Raw genomic sequence first — 21,141 nt, forward strand, 5'->3', positions numbered from 1 at the left:
GAGTTAATATGGGGGATGTGGTGAAACAAAACATTCGTTCTGATGATTGGGATGTTAATGCTGTGGAAAGTTTGTTTTCTGATTTGAAATATTATGCTGCTTTTGATGCTGAGGATTTATATTTAGATTCTGCTAATTATGGTGAATTGTTCTGTTACCAACATTATGGCAATCACTTCTTACACAAGACATCTTCCCGAAGGGATGCGGTTAATTTTACTCAGTGGGAACATTGCCCAGCACCAACACAAGGGAGTTCAGAAACGTTTCTTAAAAAATATACTTATTTCACTGACTTTAATCAGTCCAATCCCGAGTCCTTTTATTTTAAATTTCACAAACAGCCACTGTCCAAGGTTCGACTTACAAATACAAAATTGTTATATTCAAAGGCCTTCCTGGATCATTTAGTTACTGGAGGGTATGAGTTATGGAAGGATACCATAGACCTTAAATCAGTTTGGGGCTCAAGGGCCTGGCAGGTACAAGGCACTGAGGCTTTGCACCGTGCATGTCTCATCCCAAATCATATGTGGTTTTTAAATGAAACCATTTCCCAGACCACGTGCTTTGGATTGGCTACATCTAAAAGGTTAAACACCCCGTCTTTCCCGGAGTTGGAGGAATATGGGAATTGGAGTAATTTTACTAAATTGTCCATTAGAGATATACAGGCTCTGCTTCTGAATTCCTCCTTTAACATTTCCAGTATGAATCCCAAGGGTTGGCTGCTTTGGCACCGTAGTGCTGATTCTTGCCAAAAGAGATTTTTAAATATAACTGACGGTTTTAAGGCTGTTAGATCTGATCCCCGTTTTGATTTGAGTCATACTGTCACCTCTTACTCTGTTGGCAAGTTGTGTCAAGCTTGGCTGAAACATTCAACTTTACCTGCGGTTAAGTATCACCTTTCCAAACTGAATGCAGACGTGGATTTGAATGATTTCATTAAGGGCCCAGCTAGTGGCAGGTCGAAAAGGTGGTTATATGGTGTTTACAATGAAATTTGGAAACTCTCACAGATTGAGGCTGCTTCACGCCTTAGGGCTATTGATCAGGCAAATCTTGAGAAAGTGCTTGCAGTTGTTGACAATAGCATTAACGTGCTTTCCTCTAGAATTTACACATTAGATAATATTGTGTCGTCTGTTGTTGATATTGTGCATGATGAAGTGTCTGTATTATACCATGGTCAAAATCAATTACGTTCAATCATGCAGTTTGCATGGACACTACAGACTCTAAAAATGGGTAAAGTTCCCTGGGGATACATGAACGTTTCCTCTTTATTTGCACCGTTTAATTTGACAGACAAACAACGCTTGCTTTCAATGCGTGATGCTTCCTTTTCTATGCTCCATATTGAAAGATTGGAATCTTTACCTTTTTCTGTGGCAGAGACCACTGCTGCTACGTGGCTTATCCACGGTTTAATAACGCTGCCGTTTGCTTTATATAAGTTTTCAAATTGTATGAAATATGTGCCAATAGGTCGTTTTGAACCCTTGGGTAGCGGTTTTCTTCATGAGGTCTGGTCACTCCCATACACATACAGATGTTTCAAGGATGAACAGGAGGTTTATCTAACAGGGGATGAGTGTACTGAGACGCCAGATCATTCTTTAATGTGCAGACACATACAGTTACACGGTTCATGTAACAAGGACCGACCGAATATGGCTTGCGTTTTACAGGGCACGCCAGTTCCTGCTATCATCCCCACGTTTAAATTGTTAGAGAATGGTAGTTATTTAATGCTCAATAATGAAAACTGTTGTGGTTTAATTAAAGGTATAGCTTTCATAGTAACAGTAAGTGAGCGAGTTATTTGCTGCAGAAATGTTCTTTATCCTCCCACACGTGAACATAGGGAGTCTTCCATTTGGCCACAGATACCGACCTTGGGAGCAGAATTCAGCGGCATGGCTAGAATAAGAGCTCTATTGTCCCAGAAAGAGGTGGCCTTGAGCTCGGCCCGTGAAACTTTCGTGCTTCACATTGCTAACACCCGTACGGAGGTTCAGGCTCTTTTAAACACTGATTTGCCTTTGCATTTCGGAGCCATGGTCCGTTCTATCTTTAACGCGTCCTCCACAACGGGCCTAGCACATTTTTTTAAAGTTGTTAGCGGTGGTCTCGTGACTTCCTTTGAGAAGATTTTTGGAGTCATCCCTGCCTTCTTCCATTCTATTTTTTCGTCCTTATTTGGAGGGTTCCCGTTTTTACTTGCATTAGCGGCTGGCGCATTGGTGGTTTTCTGCCTTTTTAAATATGGATGCCCTTCCTGTGCAAGACCACGCTCAGCTGCTACTGACGCGGTTTCGCAACCGCATGCTTGATTATTATGGCACACTGCCGTTGGCGACTCTAAGCACGGCGTTTGGATTATCTTTTCGGTTCTCCTATTTCACCTGTGTCCAGCCTGTATTTCGCTGCCTGACCTGTGATTTCCTTTGGGCCATTGATTTGTGTCTCTGCGGACCAATATCTTCTGACGTCGATTTTGATCAACTGATGAGTCCTATCATTGCTCACGAGTTGGTTTGTTCTGACGAAAGGATTATGGCCTTGGCGGTGGCACATGGACTAATGGGTCCCTGGGATGTGTTGTCGGCAGCGCAAAATTTCTTGGAACAAAGTTTTCTTGAAAACCCACCGAGCTGTCCTCTGATGGTTATAGAGGATCCGGTGCTGGAAGATCACGTATGTTCCTTTCATCTTTTAAATTGGATGGCTGAACTGTTTTCGGATGAGGACAGTGACTTCCTCCTGGAGGCTGTTGCAGCTTACTTTTCATATACAGTCTTATCATAGACACTGCCTCAAATTGACATGCTGATTGATAGCATTTCCTTGATTTTATTGACTTTTGGTCAAGACATTTTATTTTTGCTTGCCTATTGGCTTGAGCCACATTATACTTGTGGGCTATTTTTTAGCATTAGTTTTTATAATTGAATTTTTATTCATGCTCGTTTATAATTGGATTCTGCTCTCATGTGATGGCACTTCTGTTATCTTATTTAGTCCGTTCTCGGATCATGGGGGGGTGTTGTATAGCTCCTATATATCCTTATATCGTGTTAAGTTAGCATAGGTACATTTGAGATTTAAACGCCATTTTTCCTTTCTTGCAACTTCTGCACACGACCCTTAATTGTTGACTTAGCTTTCAACCTAGTGGTTTGCCGTGGTGTATGTGAGAATAATATGTTATTGCTCTGATATCAGTTTTGTTTAATAAACCATGTCTGCACGGAGAGTGCTGAAGTTTCAGGAGCAACACGATATGGAATTGTTATGAGGTCTGATCTCCACGCCTTCATAGTCATAACACAAGTGCAGCCTTTGCCAACTTGGGCTTGAGGCGGGATTGATATTGCTTTGCACGAGAATTGTTAACACACTTGATGCGGTGCACATGCAGAGAGAGCTGGTGTATGCTGATGTGATTCCTTCATGCTAGGACACTAAGGTATGGGCCCGCCCTAAAACAACCCAAAGAGACCTTCTTAGATAATAATATAATATATGTGTTAGGGAGGGTGAGATATAAGTGTTGTTAACTCTTATTCATTACAGCATGTTAACATGCTGTCACCATTCGCTTTTTATGTCTTAGTAACTATGCTGATAATTTTGCTACTGATAATAAGTATACTTGTATTATCAAAGATACTGCGCCTGAGAAGACGGCATTAGTAAATAAACATTTCAAATGCACATGTGTCTTCTTTACTCCATGTTCTGGTTTGTAATGATAATATAACGAAAGAGTGTTCATGAGTCCCACGTACCCTGAGGTACTGTAAGTTCATGTTCTGGTTTGTCTAAACATTGGGTGTTTGATATGTCCAATGAGACACTGTAGCTAGCTCGGTAAGGGGTGAGTTGGTTGCTAAGGTAAGTTTTGGGACACCCTAATTTGCCAAGGTTCCACTCCTCTGTGCACAGTTCTGTGTGAGTACAGAAACCCTGCAACACCAGACTGCACGCAGGTTCTGCAATGGCAGACCCTAGACACATTTTAAGGCTGCTTCTGTGGGTGGCGCAACCAGAGCTGCAGGCCCACTAGCAGTGTTGGCATTCACAAGCCCTGGCACTCCTGGTGCCCTTTACTAGGGACTAACAGTAAATCCAATGAACCAATCATGGACATCAATCACATGTACACTTTACAGTAGGGAGCACTTGCACTGCGGCACGGGTTGGCCGTGGCGCAGTGCCCTGAGTAGCAGACACCAGCAAAACATTTGAGGCACAACAGCAAAAAGTGGAAGGGAAACCCACGCCAAGGTGCCAGGTCTAACACTCTTCTTTTGAGCAAGTGTGAAGTCCACTGCTTCTTTAACAGAGGATCTCAGCTCCTCTTACGAGAATTTCTTAATAGAGTCCCCGACAAATTCAACCGCTGGCTGAATATGGGGGCTGGTCATATCCATTATAATCTCTTAAATGGAAGAGTAATATATAATACTCTATAAGTCCCTATTCAGTCAGGTTTTCTCCCACCCAAGTTGATAAATCTACCTTTAATAAGGCCGCAGGGGGAGCCCAAGTGCTGCTGTATTCTCGACAAAGAGTAAAAAGTGATTAAACCCTTTGCATTTGGATCAAGGTAAAAAATGCCACCCTCGCTGCTAAGGTATTGTGCTTTCTTTACAGGCATGTTACCAAACAACCTGCAAAATCAAACATGGCGGATGTCTAGTCCGCTCTCTTTCTAGCAAACATGATCGCAGAGCCAATGATCTCGCGATCTCGCGTTTCCCAAATTAAAAGGGAAAACCACTTCGGTGTACCGGCTGTCCACTCCTGCAATTGCACTCAGTAAGGCAGAAAAAGCCGAGCCGATCCCGATGCAGTGCACGTCACGAAAATCGTTTTATTTATTTATATGTTTACTTACCTGTAAACCTCCGTAATCCATAGAATACTACCCCCCACCCTGCCCCACCCCCTCCCCACATCACCGCCCCGCAGGTACACCCACTACCGACCGCGACTGCCCATACGTCTGCAGCGATACCACGCTTCCTGAAGATGGGAGCGGCCTCCTAACGGCTCATGCACGGAGTCAGGAATCAGTTGGCCCCCATGGCTTTAGGTGAAACAAGCCAATAAATACACCATCAGATTTGTAAAGCACTGCCTCTGCCAAGGAGCTAACAGGTACTAAAATGTACTAACATATAAAATGTCACATTCGGACTTAAATTACTTACTGGGCACATCCATAAATTGGAAAGGGTAATCTCACGCCCATTATGACAGGCACCAAAACAATACAGTAATAAAACTTCCACCAGCAGCCGCGGTCCCTGCAGGTAACAGCGGTGGGGCCGTGTGTAATAAATAATTAATTTTCCCTCTGCATCGTCCCTCGAAATCCCCCCTTAGACTTCACCAAATGTAATAAACAATCATAGATGAGATATAAGCAAGCATGGACTTATCTCTATAGGAGCAGCTAATAAAAGAGAATGGCGACTGCGTCCATTGGAGATGTATGTATAAATATATGCATACATTGTCTTAACATTCTAATGCTTTGAGATGTATTTTGATGATCTTTAAAGGGCTACATGTGGGGGCAGCAATAAAGGTTATTGCATAATAGTAGTCTCCGGTCTTGTAATGAAATAGGTAGGGAAGCAGTAGGGAAGCTGCAGAGAATCAGCAGGGAAGCAGCAGATAATCAATAGGGAAGCAGTAGGAAAGCGGGGGAAGCACAGGAAAGCATCAGATAAGCAGTAGTACTGCAGTAGGGAATCACAGGGAAGCATTAAGGAAACAGTAGGAAAGCAGTAGGGAAGCAGTAGGGAAGCAGTAGGGAAGCAGTAGGGAAGCAGTAGGGAAGCACAGGGATCAGCAGGGAAGCAGCAGATAATCAGTAGAGAAGCAGTAGGGAAGTACAGGAAAGTATCAGATAAGCAGTAGTAATGCAGTAGGGAAGCACATGGAAGCATTAGAGAAACAGTAGGAAAGCAGTAGGGGAGCAATAGGGAAGTGCAGGGAAGCAGTAGGGAAGCAGCAGACAATCAGTAGGGAAGCAGTAGGCAAGTACAGGGAAGCAGCAGATAAGCAGTAGGGAAGCAGTAGGAAAGCACAGGTACTCTGCTTAATTCAGAGACTCTGTCCATCACCACCCCTTGTTGTAAATAATTTTGTCCACCCTAAGCGTGGAAGGGTATACTCAGATGTGAGTCCCTTGCTCATTGCACCATCAGGATTCAAGCAAGCCGGGCCGAAGACGCCTGAAATGGCAGAAACCGGTCCCCGGAAGCTTGTTTCCTTCCCAGTGTAAGAATTGGCTTTTGTAGTCTGGTCTGCCCTGTTCCCATGATGCACTGGGCCAGGGACAGACTAATTTGCATACAGCCAGGTTCTGAAACTGGGATGGTGCAATGAGCTAAAAAACGGTGTTGGATCTAGCCCTGATCTCTTGACTGGGTGAGAGTATTCTGCTTAATTCAGAGACTCTGTCCATCACCACCCCTTGTTGTAAATAGTAGGAAAGCACAGGGACGCAAAGGAAAGCATCAGATAAACAGTAGTACTGCAGTAGGGAAGCACAGGGAAGCATTAGGGAAACAGTAGGAAAGCAGTAGGGAAGCACAGGGATCAGTAGGGAAGCAGCAGATAATCAGTAGAGAAGCAGTAGGGAAGTAAAGGGAATCAGTAGATATTTTTTTTTTTAAACATATTTTTATTGGCATTTCGTTATTACAGCAGTACAGACCATTCAAGTAATCACATATGCCGGCAAATGCAGGAGAAAAGAAAATTCAAAAAGAAGGGAAAGGGCACAGGCATGTGAATTAACATCATGGGGAGCATCGGTATGGCTCTGCAGAGACTGTACGTTGGTGTTGCCAAGTAACTGGGGGGACAAAACTCGGGGAAGGGGCATCTGGGTGTTTGCATGGGCATATTGAAAAGATACGGGGCAGGGCGTACGAGGGGTCAGGGGTTCGTGCTTACAGTGGGCTGGGTTGCTAGAAGACGGGGGTGTCGGGTCAGATTGAGCATCGGGCCAGGCGCTCTAGGAGCAGGGTAGCTGTGTGGGACCGGGGGGGTCGCCCACATCCGGCATTAACTGTTGTCTAGGGGCTGTAGGATCGCGGGGGCGGAGGGGTCTGCTGGGGTGGACGTAGTTGTGGGGGTGGGAGTGCTCGGATCATCAGGGCGCGTCAGCTGCCGGAAACGATGTAATAACACGGCCCATTCCATAGAAATGTGGTTTTTACGGGCGCCCTTCGCCTCCTCCTCTCGCAGGGCGTCGTCTTCCGCCGCCGCCCACTTACACACCGCCCCTGTCCATGTCGCTGTGGGGGGCACTCTGATGAACGCCAGTGCATAGCTATACATCCTTTTGCTAGTAGTAGTGCTAGGGATACAAAGCGCTTGTGTGCAGGAAGCTGTTTCGAAATGTGGAAAATGCCCAACGCGCTGGACTCCCAGGTGTCTAGGGTTGTGAGGCCCGTGAGGTCTTTCAATGTGTCGTGTACCATTCGCCATAGGGGGTGGAGGTCAGGGCAGCTCCAGAACATGTGACGGAAATCTGCAGTCGGGGAGCGGCATCTGGGGCATAGGAAGTGAGTGGTGGGGTAAAATTTCTGCAGTCGCGCCGGCGTCAGGTACGCCCTGTGCAATATGTAATATTGGATGTTCTTAAAACGGGCGTTCCGAGATGTACGTTTTGGGGCTTCAAGCGCCTTGGTCCATTCCGAGTCGTGCAGCGGGCGCCCGATGTCCTCCTCCCAGGTGGTGCGCAAGGACACTAGGGGAACAATTGAGAGTTCCCGTATCGCTTTATATAACCAGGTGACCAGATGTCGTCCAGTGCCCATGTGCAAAATGGCGTGTATAACCGGATGCGTGTCCGGTTCGCATGTCTGGAGGTTGTGGTAAGGGCGGAAACAATCGAGGAGTTGGCGATATCGAAGGAATTGACCGGTAGGGAGATCGAATTCGGCGATTAGGCGATCGAAAGATTTAATCTGACCTTCCTCAAAGAGCGACTCCATATCCGTGATGCCGCACCGCGTCCACTCGGCGAGCCTGGGGGCTGGGAAGTAGGAGTCCGATCTGGGCCAGCCGATCAACGGGAACAATGGGGAGTATGGGGTTGTCCCGGGTGATAACCGGTGAATCCGGAGCATACATTGACGCGCCACTGAGACCTGCAGAGGATATGTGCGCCGTGGTTTAGTGCCCGGGAGAAGTATACAGGTTAGTTCCGGTGACTTGATCCTACCCGTCGGGGTAGTGGTCTCTTGCGTGTACCGGTCTGCCGTCCAATACGACAGCCATTGGAGCTGGGCCGCTAGAAAGTAGGACTCGAATGAAGGGGCTCCGAGGCCCCCCTGGGTGGTGGGAAGCTGGAGGGTTTTCAAGGCCACCCTGTGGCGGCCCGATCCCCAAATTAGGGTGCCTAGGAGAGAATTGAGGTCCTGGAAGAAGGACCTGGGCGGGACTACCGGTAAGTTGGTGAAGTGAAAGAGGAGCCGGGGGAGCATCACCATTTTAGCTAGGGCAACGCGTCCTATCGGGGCCAGTGGGAGTCTGGTCCAGAAGGCAACTGTCGATCGGAGGCCCGCGAGCGCCCTGCAGTGATTGCCCTCGAAGATGTCAGCGGGAGTATGGTAAAGCCGAACCCCTAGGTATCGGGGGGCATCCGTGGACCACGAGATCCTTTGCGTTCCCAGCCAGGTATCGCGTGGTGGTAGGCCTGGTTGAAAGGGATATATCGCGGATTTATCCCAATTGACACGGAGGCCCGAGGCGTCCGCGAATTCGGTGAGCGCTATCCATATGGGGGTGAGGGGAATCAGTAGATAGTCAGTAGGAAAGCAGTAGGGAAGTACAGGGAAGCAGTAGATAGCCAGTAGGGAAGCAGTAGGGAAGCACAGGGAAGCAGTAGTGAAGCAGTAAGTAAGCAGCAGGTAAGCACATGTAAGCAGTAGGGAAGCAGCAGGGAAGCACAGGGAAGCAGTAGGGAAGCAGCAGAGAATCAACGGGGAAGTACTGAGAAGCAGTAGGGAAGAAGCTAAGACACAGTAGGAATGCACCTGGGAGTAGTATGGAAGCACAGAGAAGCAGTAGGGAAGCACAGGGAAGCAATAGGGAAGCAGCAAGGAACCAGTAGGGAAGTAGCAGAGAATCACTAGGGAAGCAGAAGGAAGCACAGAGAAGCAGAAGTGAATCAGCAGAGAATCAGCAGGGAAGCAGCAGATACTCAATAGGGAAGCACATGAAAGCAGCAGAGAAGCAGTAGTACTGCAGTAGGGAAGCACAGGGAAGCATTAGGGAAACAGTAGGAAAGCAGTAGGGAAGCACAGGGAAGCAGCAGAGAATCAGTAGGGAAGCAGTAGGAAAGCACAGGAAAACATCAGACAAGGAGTAGTACTGCAGTGGGGAAGCACAGAGAAGCATTAGGGAAACAGTAGGAAAGCAGTAGGGAAGCAGTAGGGAAGTGCAGCGAAGCAGTAGTTAAGCAGCAGATAATCAATAGGGAAGCAGTAGGGAAGTACAGAGAAGTAGTAGATAGTAGGGAAGCAGTAGGGAAGCACAGGTAAGCAGCAGGGAAACAGTAGTGAAGCAGTAGGTAAGCAGCAGGAAAGCACAGACAAGCAGTAGGGAAGTAGCAGAGAATCAATAGGGAAGTACAGAGAAGCAGTATAGAAGAAGCTTAGACACAGTAGGGAAGCACCGGGGACCAGTGGGGAAGCACAGGGAAGCAATAGGGAAGCAGCAAGGAACCAGTAGGGAAGCAGCAGAGAATCAGTAGGGAAGCACAAGGAAGCATCAGGTAAGCAGAAGAGAATCAGTGGGGAAGCACAGAGCAGCAGAAGTGAAGCACAGAGAATTGAAGTGAATCAGTGGGGAAGCACAGAGCAGCAGAAGTGAAGCAGCAGAGAATCAGTAGGAAGCAGCAGAGAATCAGCCGGGAAGCAGCAGGGAAGCAGCAAGGAAGCTGCAGAGAATCAGCAGGGAAGCACAAGGAAGCAGCAGAGAATCCATAGGGAAGCAGAGGGGAGCAGTAGGGAGGCAGCTGAGAATCAGTAGGGAAGGAGTAGGGAAGCAGCAGAGAATCCGTAGGGAAGCAGCAGGGAAGCACTAGGGAAGCACAGAGAGGCAGTAGGGAAGCAGCAGAGAATTAGTAGGGAAGCAGCAGGGAAGCAGTAGGGAAGCAGCAGACAATCAGCAGGGAAGCACAGGTAAGCAGTAAGGAAGCAGCAGAGAATCATTAGGGAAGCCCAGGGAAGCAATTGAGAAGCAGTAGGTAAGCAGCAGGCAAGCACAGGTAAACAGTAAGGAAGAAGCTGAGAATCAGTCAGGAAGCAGCAGGGAAGCAGCAGAGAATCAGTAGGGAAGCACACAGCATGCTTACATGCTAAGGAGCTACTCACAGGACCAGCACTGCAGCCAGAGGCTGCGAGCACTCACTACTCTGTATTTCAAAACATTCTGCGAGCACTTACTACTCTGTAGCTCAAAACATGCTGCGGGCACTTACTACTCTGTAGCTCAAAACATGCTGCGGGCACTTACTACTCTGTAGCTCAAAACATGCTGCGGGCACTTACTACTCTGTAGTTCAATGGAGGCTGCGAGTACTCACTACTCACTACTCTGTAGTTCAATGTAATAGAAAGGTCAACAGCCATATGGACATACATAATGTCATCACAGAATTAGTCATATGTGGAAAACACTCTGCTACACAGCCCACTCAGGAGGGTTCAAAGGTCAGAGGGTAGGAGCTAAGAAAGAGCACCCGATACTCTCATCTTCCCCCCCACACCCTCTTCATCAACCCTCTTTCCTCCACAGAATGTCTCCCTATCTTCACCCTGATCTCTCTCATGCCCCTTCTCTACCATGTACACTCTGTAGCATCTCCCCACCACCTCTCCTCTTCTCTCCCTCTCCTCCCCTCTTCTCTCTGTGGCCTCTCCGCACCACCTCTCTTATTCTCTCCCTCTCCTCATCTCTTCTTCTCCCTCTCCTCATTTATTCTCTCTGTAGCCTCTCTGTACTACCTCTCTTCTTCTCTCCCTAACCTCCTCTCTGGGGCCTCTCTGGGGCCTCTCTGTACCACCGCTCTCCTTCTCTCCCTCTCCTCATCTCCTCTCTGTGGCCTCTCGCACCACCTTTCATCTTCTCTCCCTCTCCTCCCTAACCTCCTCTCTGTGGCCTCTCCATAAAACCTCTCTTCTTCTCTCCCTCTCCTCCCTAACCTCCTCTCTGGGAGAGAAGAGCCATGGTACAGAGAGGCCCCTCTCTGTACCATGGCTCTTCTTCTCTCCCTCTCCTCATCTCGTCTCTCTGTGGCCTCTCCGCACCACCTTTCATCTTCTCTCCCTCTCCTCCCTAACCTCCTCTCTGTGGCCTCTCCATAAAACCTCTCTTCTTCTCTCCCTCTCCTCATCTCTTCTTCTCTCCCTCTCCTCATCTCTTCTTCTCTCTCTCCTCATCTCTTCTTCTCTCCCTCTCCTCATCTCTTCTTCTCTCCCTCTCCTCATCTCTTCTTCTCTCCCTCTCCTCATCTCTTCTTCTCTCCCTCTCCTCATCTCTTCTTCTCTCCCTCTCCTCATCTCTTCTTCTCTCTCTCCCCTCATCTCTTCTTCTCTCTCTCTCCTCATCTCTTCTTCTCTCTCTCTCCTCATCTCTTCTTCTCTCTCTCTCCTCATCTCTTCTTCTCTCTCTCCCCTCATCTCTTCTTCTCTCTCTCTCCTCATCTCTTCTTCTCTCTCTCCCCTCATCTCTTCTTCTCTCTCTCTCCTCATCTCTTCTTCTCCCTCTCCCCTCATCTCTTCTTCTCTCTCTCTCCTCATCTCTTCTTCTCTCCCTCTCCTCATCTCTTCTTCTCTCCCTCTCCTCATCTCTTCTTCTCTCTCTCTCCTCATCTCTTCTTCTCTCTCTCTCCTCATCTCTTCTTCTCTCTCTCTCCTCATCTCTTCTTCTCTCTCTCCCCTCATCTCTTCTTCTCTCTCTCTCCTCATCTCTTCTTCTCTCTCTCCCCTCATCTCTTCTTCTCTCTCTCTCCTCATCTCTTCTTCTCCCTCTCCCCTCATCTCTTCTTCTCTCCCTCTCCTCATCTCTTCTTCTCTCCCTCTCCTCATCTCTTCTTCTCTCTCTCCCCTCATCTCTTCTTCTCTCTCTCTCCTCATCTCTTCTTCTCTCTCTCTCCTCATCTATTTTCTCTGTAGCCTCTCTGTACCTCCTCTCTTCCTCTCCCTCTCCTCATATCTTCTCTCTGTAGCCTCTAAGCCAGTGGAGAAGTGTGGCTCAATGGTTAGAGCGGCAGACCCTGATGCAGAGGTCTGGCCCGGGACCAGGGTTCAATTCCTACCTCGGCGGGTCTTGGGCTCAATTTCCCCGGACCTGATCATTCTCGCCTCGGTGGCTATTCTAATCTTGGGTCCCACTCTGCACCTCTGGGCAATAGCTTGCTTAATCTCCACAACTGCCCCAACAGCGCCAGGACGCCCCGTTGCTGGGGCAGCAGTGCGCTTTACAAGTACAAATTCATTAATTTCATTTCATAAGCACCATCTCTCTTCATCTCTCCCTCTCTCAGCATCTCTTCTCAATGTGGCCTCTCCTCGCTTTTTCTCTCCTCTCTCTGAATGAATTTGCTCGTATTATTAGCTGTTCTTAAATGTTTTAATATGCTCAGCTTTTGCATTGTCTTCTCTTTTTATCAAATGAACTGTGGAATTATTGTGCATATTTGTATTTTGCCTGTTTGCTTTTATGATTTTAAATGGCTAAAATCCAATTAAGCATATTTTGACTTTGACTTGACATTGACTCTTCTCTCTGTTGCCTCTCTTCTCCACCTCTCTTCTTCTCTCCCTCTCCTCATCGCTTCTCTCTGTGGCCTCTCCGCACCACCTTTCTTCTTCTCTCCCTCCCCTCCTCTCTTCTCTCTGTGGCTTCTCCTCACCACCTCCTTCTTCTCTCCCTCTCTTCTCTTCTCCCTGTTGCCTCTCTGCACCACCTCTCTTCTTCTCTCCATCACCTCCTTTCTTCTCTCTGTGGCCTCACCGCAGCGACTCTCTTCTTCTTTCCCTCTCCTCTTTTTACCACCGCTCTTCTTTCTCCCTCTCCTCATCTCTTCTCTCTTTGGCCTCTCCACACCACCTCCCTTCTTCTCTCCCTCCCCTTCCTAACCTCCTCTCTGTGGCCTCTCCACACCACCTCTCTTCTTCTCTCCCTCTCCTCATCCCTTCTTCTCCCTCTCCTCATCTATTCTCTCTGTAGCTTCTCTGCACTACCTCTCTTCTTCTCTCCCTAACCTCCTCTCTGGGGCCTTTCTGTACCACGGCTTTTCTTCTCACCCTCTCCCTCTCCCGATCTCTTCTCTCTGTGGCCTCTCTGTACCAACTCTCTTCTTCTCCCCCTCACCTCCTCTCTTCTCTCTGTGGCCTCACCTCAGCACCCCCTTCTTCTCTCCCTCTCCTCTCCTTATCTCTTCTCTCTGTGGCCTCTCCGCACCACCTCTCTTCTCTCCCTCTCCTCATTTCCTCTCTCTGTAGCACCTCTTTTCTTCCCTCCCTCTCCTCTCTGTACCACCTCTCCTCTTCTCTCCCTCTCATCTCTTCTCTCTGTGGCCTCTCTGTCCCACCTCTATACTTCTCCCTATTCCCTTCTCTCCGTGGCCTCTCTTCTTCTCTCCCTCTCCTCATCTCGTCTGTCCCTCTACTAATCTCTTCTCTCCCTCTCCTCATCTCTTCTCCCCCTCTCCTCCTCTCTTCTCCCTGTACCACCTCTCTTCTTCTCTCCCTCTCCTCTCTGTCCCACCTCTCTTCTTCTCTCCCTCTCCTCATCTCTGCTCTCTGTGGCCTCTCCTCCCCACCTCTCTTCTTCTCTCCCTCTCCTCCTCTCTTCTCCCTGTACCACCTCTCTTCTTCTCTCCCTCTCCTCATCTCTGCTCTCTGTGGCCTCTCCTCCCCACCTCTCTTCTTCTCTCCCTCTCCTCATCTCTGCTCTCTGTGGCCTCTCCTCCCCACCTCTCTTCTTCTCTCCCTCTCCTCCTCTCTTCTCCCTGTACCACCTCTCTTCTTCTCTCCCTCTCCTCATCTCTGCTCTCTGTGGCCTCTCCTCCCCACCTCTCTTCTTCTCTCCCTCTCCTCATCTCTTCTCTCTGTGGCCTCTCCTCCCCACCTCTCTTCTTCTCTCCCTCTCCTCCTCTCTTCTCCCTGTACCACCTCTCTTCTTCTCTCCCTCTCCTCATCTCTTCTCTCTGTGGACTCTCGCACCACCTCTCTTTTTCTCTCTATCTCCTCCCTCTCATCTTTGCACCACCTCTCTTCTTCCCTCCCTCTCCTCATCTCTTCTTCCCCCACTCTCCCCATCTATTCTCTCTGTGGCCTCTCCACACCAACCCTCTTCTTCTCTCCATCTCCTCCCTCTCCTCGCCGCCCCACCTCTATTCTTCTCTCCCTCTCCTTATCGCTTCTCTCTGTGGCCTCTCCGCACCACCTATTTCCTTCTCTCTATCTTCTCCCTCCCATCTTTGTACCACCTCTTTTCTTCTCTCTCATGTACGCTCTGTACCCTCTCTGCACCCCCCCCCCCTCATCTTCTCTCGATCTCCTCCCTCTCCTCTCCTCACCACCTCTCTTCTCTCCCTCTCCTTCTTTGTACCACCTCTCTTCTTCTCTCCCTCTCCTCCTCTCTTCTCTTCTCTCTGTGGCCTCTCTGCACAAACCTTTCTCTTCTCTCCATCTCCTCCCTCTCATCTCCACCTCCCTTCCTCTCTCCCTCTCCTCACCTCTTCTCTCTGTGGCCTCTCCTCACCACCTCTCTTCCTCTCCTCATCTCTTCCCTCTGTGGCCTCTCCACACCACCTCTCCTCTTCTCTCCCTCCCCTCCCAAATCTCCTCTCTGTGGCCTCTCCACACAACCTCTGTTCTTCTCTCCCTCTCCTCATCGCTTCTCTCTGTGGCCTCTTCTCCCCACCTCTCTTCTCCACTCCATCACCTCCTCTCTTCTCTCTGTGGCCTCTCCTCACCACCTCCCTTCTTCTCTCCCTCTCTTCTCTTCTCCCTGTTGCCTCTCTGCACCACCTCTCTTCTTCTCTCCATCACCTCCTCTCTTCTCTCTGTGGCCTCACCGCAGCGACTCTCTTCTTCTCTCCCTCCCCTCCGGCCTCCTCTCTTCTTTCTCCCTCTCCTCGTCTCTTCTCTCTTTGGCTTCTACGCACCATCTCTCTTCTTCTCCCCTCTCCTTATCGCTTCTCTTTGTGGCCTATCCTCACCACCTCTCTTTTCTCCCTTTTTTCTCTCCATCTCCTCCCTCTCCTCTCCGCACCACCTCGTTTCTTCTCTCTCCCTATCCTCACCTCTTCTCTCTGTGGCCTCTGTGCACCACCTTTCTTCTTCTCTCCATTTCCTCCTCTCTTCTTCTCTCCCTCTCCTCACCTCTTCTCTCTGTGGCCTCTCCGCACCACCTCTCTTCTTCTCTCCCTCCCCTCCCTCTCATCACTGCACCACCTTTCTTCTTCTCTCCATTTCCTCCTCTCTTCTTCTCTCCCTCTCCTCTCCTCATCTCTTCTCTTATCTCCGTGGCCTCTCTGCACCACCTTTCTCTTCTCTCTATCTCCTCCCTCTCATCTCCACCTCTCTTTTTCTCCCCCTCTCCTCATCTCTCCTCTCTGTGGCCTCTCCTCGCCACCTCTCTTCTTCTCTCTCATGTACGCTCTGTACCCTCTCTGCACCCCCCCTCCCCCTCATCTTCTCTCGATCTCCTCCCTCTCCTCTCCTCGCCACCTCTTTTGTTCACTCCCTCTCCTCGTCTCTCCTCTCTGTGGCCTCTCTGCACCACCCCTCTTATTCTCTCCATCTCTCCATTTCCTCCATCTCCTCTCTGTAGTCTCTCCGTACCACCACTCTTCATCTATCCCTCTCCCAGCATATCTTCTCTCTGTGGCCTCTCTGTCCCACCTCTTTTCTTCTCTCCCTATCCTCGCCTCTTCTCTCTGTGGCCTCTGTGTACCACCTTTCTTCTTCTCTCCATCTCCTTCTCTCTTCTTCTCTCCCTCTCCTCATCTCTTCTCTTTTCTCTGTGCCCTCTCTGCACCACCTTTCTCTTCTCTCCATCTCCTCCCTCTCATCCCCACCTCTCTTTTTCCCTCAATCTCCTCCCTCTCCTCTCTGTACCATCTCTCTTCTTCTCCCCTCTCCTCATCTCTTCTCTCTGTGGCCTCTCCTCACCATCTCTCTTCTTCTCTCCCTTTCCTCATTTCTTCTCTCCCTCTCCTCATCTCTTCTCCCTCTCCTCTCCGCACCACCTCTCTTCTTCTCTCTCTCTCCTCGTCTCTCCTCTCTGTGGCCTCTCCACGCCACCTCTTTTCTTCTCCCCCTCTCCTCCTCTCTTCTTCCCTTCCTCTCCTCTCTGTACTACCTCTCTTCTTCTGGCCCTCTCCTCATCTCTTCTCTCGAAGGCCTCTCCGCACCACCTCTCTTCTCCTCTTCCTCTCCTCATCTCTTCTCTCTGTACCACCTCTCTTCTCTTCCCCCTCTCCTCTCTAAACCACCTCTCTTCTTCTCTCCCTCTCCTCCCTAACCTCCTCTCTGTGGCCTCTCCTCACCGCCTCTCTTCTTTTCTCCCTCTCCTCATATCTTCTCCCCCTCTCCTCATCTGTTCTCTCCCTCTCCTTATCTGTTCCCTCCCTCTCCTCATCTCCTCTCCCTCTCCTCCTCTCTTCTCTCCCTCTCCTCATATTGTCTCTCCCTCTCCTCATCTCTTCTCTCCCTCTCCCTCTCCTCATCTCTTATCTCCCTCTCCTCATCTCTCCTCTCTGTGGCCTCTCCTCACCACCTCTCTTCTTCTCTCCCTCTCTTCATCTCTTCTCTCCCTCTCCTTAAATCTTCTCTCCCTCTCCTCATCTCTTCTCTCCCTCTCCTCATCTCTTCTCTTCCTCTCCTCATCTCTTCACTCCCTCTCCTCATCTCTTCTCTCCCTCTCCTCATCTCTGCTCTCCCTCTCCTCATATTGTCTCTCCCTCTCCTCATCTCTTCTCTCCCTCTCCCTCTCCTCATCTCTTATCTCCCTCTCCTCATCTCTCCTCTCTGTGGCCTCTCCTCACCACCTCTCTTCTTCTCTCCCTCTCCTTATCTCTTCTCTCTGTGGCCTCTCCCTAAACCACCACTCTTCTTCTCTCCCTCTCCTCATCTCTTCTCTCCCTCTCCTTAAATCTTCTCTCACTCTCCTCATCTCTTCTTTCCCTCTCCTCATTTCTTCTCTCCCTCTCCTTATCTCTTCTTTCCCTCTCCTCAGCTCTTCTTTCCCTCTCCTCATTTCTTCTCTCCCTCTCCTTATCTCTTCTTTCCCTCTCCCTATCTCTTCTCTCCCTCTCCTCCTTTCTTCTTTCCCTCTACTCATCTCTTCTCTCCCTCTCCTCATCTCTTCTCCCCCTCTCCTTAAATCTTCTCTCCCTCTCCTTATCTCTTCTTTCCCTCTCCTCATCTCTTCTTTCCCTCTCCTCATCTCTTCTCTCCCTCTCCTTATCTCTTCTTTCCCTCTCCTCATCTCTTCTCCCCCCTCTCCTCATCTCTTCTCCTTGTGGTCTCTCCGCAGCACCTCTCTTCTTCTCTCCCTCTTCTTATCTCTTCTCTCCCTCTCCTTAAATCTTCTCTCCCGCTCCTCATCTCTTCTCTCCCTCTCCTCAAATCATCACTCCCCCTCCTCATCTGTTCTCTCCCGCTCCTCATCTCTTCTCTCCCTCTCCTCATCTCTTCTTTCCCTCTCCTCATCTCTTCTCTCCCTCTCCTCAAATCTTCTCTCCCTCTCCTCATCTCTTCTCTCCCTCTCCTTAAATCTTCTCTCCCTCTCCTCATCTCTTCTCTCCCTCTCCTCAAATCATCTCTCCCCCTCCTCATCTGTTCTCTCCCGCTCCTCATCTCATCTCTTCTCTCCCTCTCCTCATCTCTTCTTTCCCTCTCCTCATCTCTTCTCTCCCTCTCCTCATCTCTTCTTTCCCTCTCCTCATCTCTTCTTTCCCTCTCCTCATCTCTTCTCTCCCTCTCCTCAAATCTTCTCTCCCTCTCCTCATCTCTTCTCTCCCTCTCCTCATCTCTTCTCTCCCTCTCCTTAAATCTTCTCTCCCTCTCCTCATCTCTTCTCTCCCTCTCCTCAAATCATCTCTCCCCCTCCTCATCTGTTCTCTCCCGCTCCTCATCTCTTCTCTCCCTCTCCTCATCTCTTCTCTCCCTCTCCTTATCTCTTCTTTCCCTCTCCCTATCTCTTCTCTCTCTCTCCTCATTTCTTCTTTCCCGCTCCTCATCTCATCTCTTCTCTCCCTCTCCTCATCTCTTCTTTCCCTCTCCTCATCTCTTCTCTCCCTCTCCTCATCTCTTCTTTCCCTCTCCTCATCTCTTCTTTCCCTCTCCTCATCTCTTCTCTCCCTCTCCTCATCTCTTCTCTCCCTCTCCTCATCTCTTCTCTCCCTCTCCTTAAATCTTCTCTCCCTCTCCTCATCTCTTCTCTCCCTCTCCTCAAATCATCTCTCCCCCTCCTCATCTGTTCTCTCCCGCTCCTCATCTCTTCTCTCCCTCTCCTCATCTCTTCTCTCCCTCTCCTTATCTCTTCTTTCCCTCTCCCTATCTCTTCTCTCCCTCTCCTCATATTGTCTCTCCCTCTCCTCATCTCTTCTCTTCTCTCCCTCTCCTCATCTCTTCTCTCCCTCTCCTCAAATCTTCTCTCCCGCTCCTCATCTCTTCTCTCCCTCTCCTTAAATCTTCTCTCCCTCTCCTCATCTCTTCTCTCCCTCTCCTTAAATCTACTCTCCCTCTCCTCATCTCTACTCTCCCTCTCCTCATCTGTTCTCTCCCGCTCCTCATCTCTTCTTTCCCTCTCCTCATCTGTTCTCTCCCGCTCCTCATCTCTTCTTTCCCTCTCCTCATCTCTTCTCTCCCTCTCCTCAAATCTTATCTCCCTCTCCTCATCTCCTCTCTCCCTCTCCCTCTCCTCATCTCTTCTCTTCCTCTCCTCATCTCTTCTTTCCCTCTCCTCATCTCTTCTCTCCCTCTCCTCAAATGTTCTCTCCCTCTCCTCATCTCTTCTCTCCCTCTCCTCAAATGTTCTCTCCCTCTCCTCATCTCTTCTCTCCCTCTCCTCATCTCTTCTCTTCCTCTCCTCATCTCTTCTCTCCCTCTCCTCATCTCTTCTCTCCCTCTCCTCATCTCTTCTTTCCCTCTCCTCATCTCTTCTCCCCCTCTTCTCGTCTCTACTCCCTGTGGTCTCTCCGCAGCACCTCTCTTCTTCTCTCACTGGTGATCTCACTGTGGGTTGTCCAATGGTAGTCAGTCGCACCGAGGGGTGGTCGTGGATTGCCGTGGGTGGGCAGTCGCACCGAGGGGTGGCCTCACTGCTTGCTATCCAGGGTGGGCAGTCGCACCGTGGGGTGGTCGTGGATTGCCCTGGGTGGGCAGTCGCACCGAGGGGTGGCCTCACTGCTTGCTATCCAGGGTGGGCAGTCGCACCGTGGGGTGGTCGTAGATTGCCCTGGATGGGTGGCCTCGCCCTGGGATTTCCAGCGTGGGTGGTGTTGGCCCCGTAGATTGCTGAGGAGTGGGTGGTCGCAGCAGGGGGTGCGGGTGACTGAAGGAAGGTGCCCGGTCCCAGCAGGAGGATGTGACCCATGTCGTGATTGTGTGGACACGGGTGGGCAGCCGGGCACGTGCGTGCCTCACCCTTGGGAGCTGACAAGGACGAGCGCCTGCCACCTGGGCTCGGGTGTAGCGTAGGGGTCCGATCCAGGGGTGCGCGGCTGGACGGCCGGACACAGGTTGAGGGCAGGGGCATCATGCGATAGGTCATAGCTGCAATGGGAGGGCGGGGGGGGATTGGGGGGGGGGCAAGGGTGGGCGCCCGGACACAGCTCCAGGTGGGCAGGGGGCGAGGCGGGGGTCTCACCTCCAGAGATCACGGCGGCCAGGAAGCAGGCGACGGGCGGGAGAAGCTTCATGGCGGTCCGGGGAGGCGTCGAGGGATGGATGCGGCTCGGCTGCTCCTCTGCGCTGCTCAGCTGCACTGCCTCGGGGTGCAGTGCCTATGCGGAGGCAGGGGGAGGGGGCGAGGGGGAGCGCGTGCATCAGAGGGAAGATGGGGGCCTGGCCGCGAGCTCTCTTCAGAGCCGGGTATGTGTGGGTGGAGAGGATCCAGCCAGAGCGATGACGTCTGGGTGGGGATCCACCAACGAGATTCATCCGTCCTTCTACAGACCCCCACCGCCCCCTGATACAGACAGGCGTGGGTAGAGGGCGTCATCCATGCCTTCTACAGACCCCCTCCGCCCCCTGATACAGACAGGCGTGGGTAGAGGGCGTCATCCATGCCTTCTACAGACCCCCTCCGCCCCCTGATACAGACTGGCGTGGGTAGAGGGCTACCTACATCCCTTCTACTGACCCCCTCCGCCCCCTGATACAGACAGGCGTGGGTAGAGGGCTACATGCATCCCTTCTACAGACCCCCTTCGCCCGCCCCCTGATACAGACTGGCGTGGGTAGAGGGCGTCATCCATGCCTTCTACAGACCCCCACCGCCCCCTGATACCGACTGGCGTGGGCAGAGGGTGTCATCCATGCCTTATACAGACCCCCACCGCCCCCTGATACCGACTGGCGTGGGCAGAGGGCTACATACATCCCTTCTACAGACCCCCACCGCCCGCTGAAACAGACTGGCGTTGGTAGAGGGCATCATCCTTCCCTTCTACAGACCCCCACTGGCGCCGCCCCTTGATACAGACTGGCATGGGTAGAGGACGTCATCTATGCCTTCTACAGACCCCATCGCCCCCTGATACAGACTGGCGTGGGTAGAGGGCGTCATCTATGCCTTCTACAAACCCCACCGTTCCATGATACAGACTGGTATGGGTAGAGGGCGTCATCTATGCCTTCTACAGACCCCACCGTTCCATGATACAGACTGGCATGGGTAGAGGGCGTCATCTATGCTTTCTACAGACCCCACCGTTCAATGATACAGACTGGCGTGGGTAGAGGGCGTCATCTATGCCTTCTACAAACCCCACCGTTCCATGATACAGGCTGGCGTGGGTAGAGGGCGTCATCTATGCCTTCTACAGACCCCACCGTTCCATGATACAGACTGGCA

General features: G+C 50.6%; 1 protein-coding gene across 1 annotated transcript in view; it reads right to left on the reverse strand.

Annotated features, from left to right (window-relative positions):
- The window catches only part of LOC144770811 (phospholipase A2 inhibitor and Ly6/PLAUR domain-containing protein-like), a 90,711-nt gene extending 70,676 nt beyond the window's left edge, over positions 1–20,035 (reverse strand). Inside the window, exon 1 of the mRNA XM_078655579.1 lies at positions 19,933–20,035. Coding sequence (XP_078511705.1) covers positions 19,933–19,984 — 52 coding nt within the window. The 5' untranslated portion in view covers positions 19,985–20,035. The remainder of the gene's footprint in view (positions 1–19,932) is intronic.
- Positions 20,036–21,141: the final 1,106 nt, after the last annotated feature.

This window comes from Lissotriton helveticus, chromosome 7 (assembly GCF_964261635.1).
Source record: "Lissotriton helveticus chromosome 7, aLisHel1.1, whole genome shotgun sequence".
NCBI classification, from domain to species: Eukaryota; Metazoa; Chordata; class Amphibia; order Caudata; family Salamandridae; genus Lissotriton; species Lissotriton helveticus.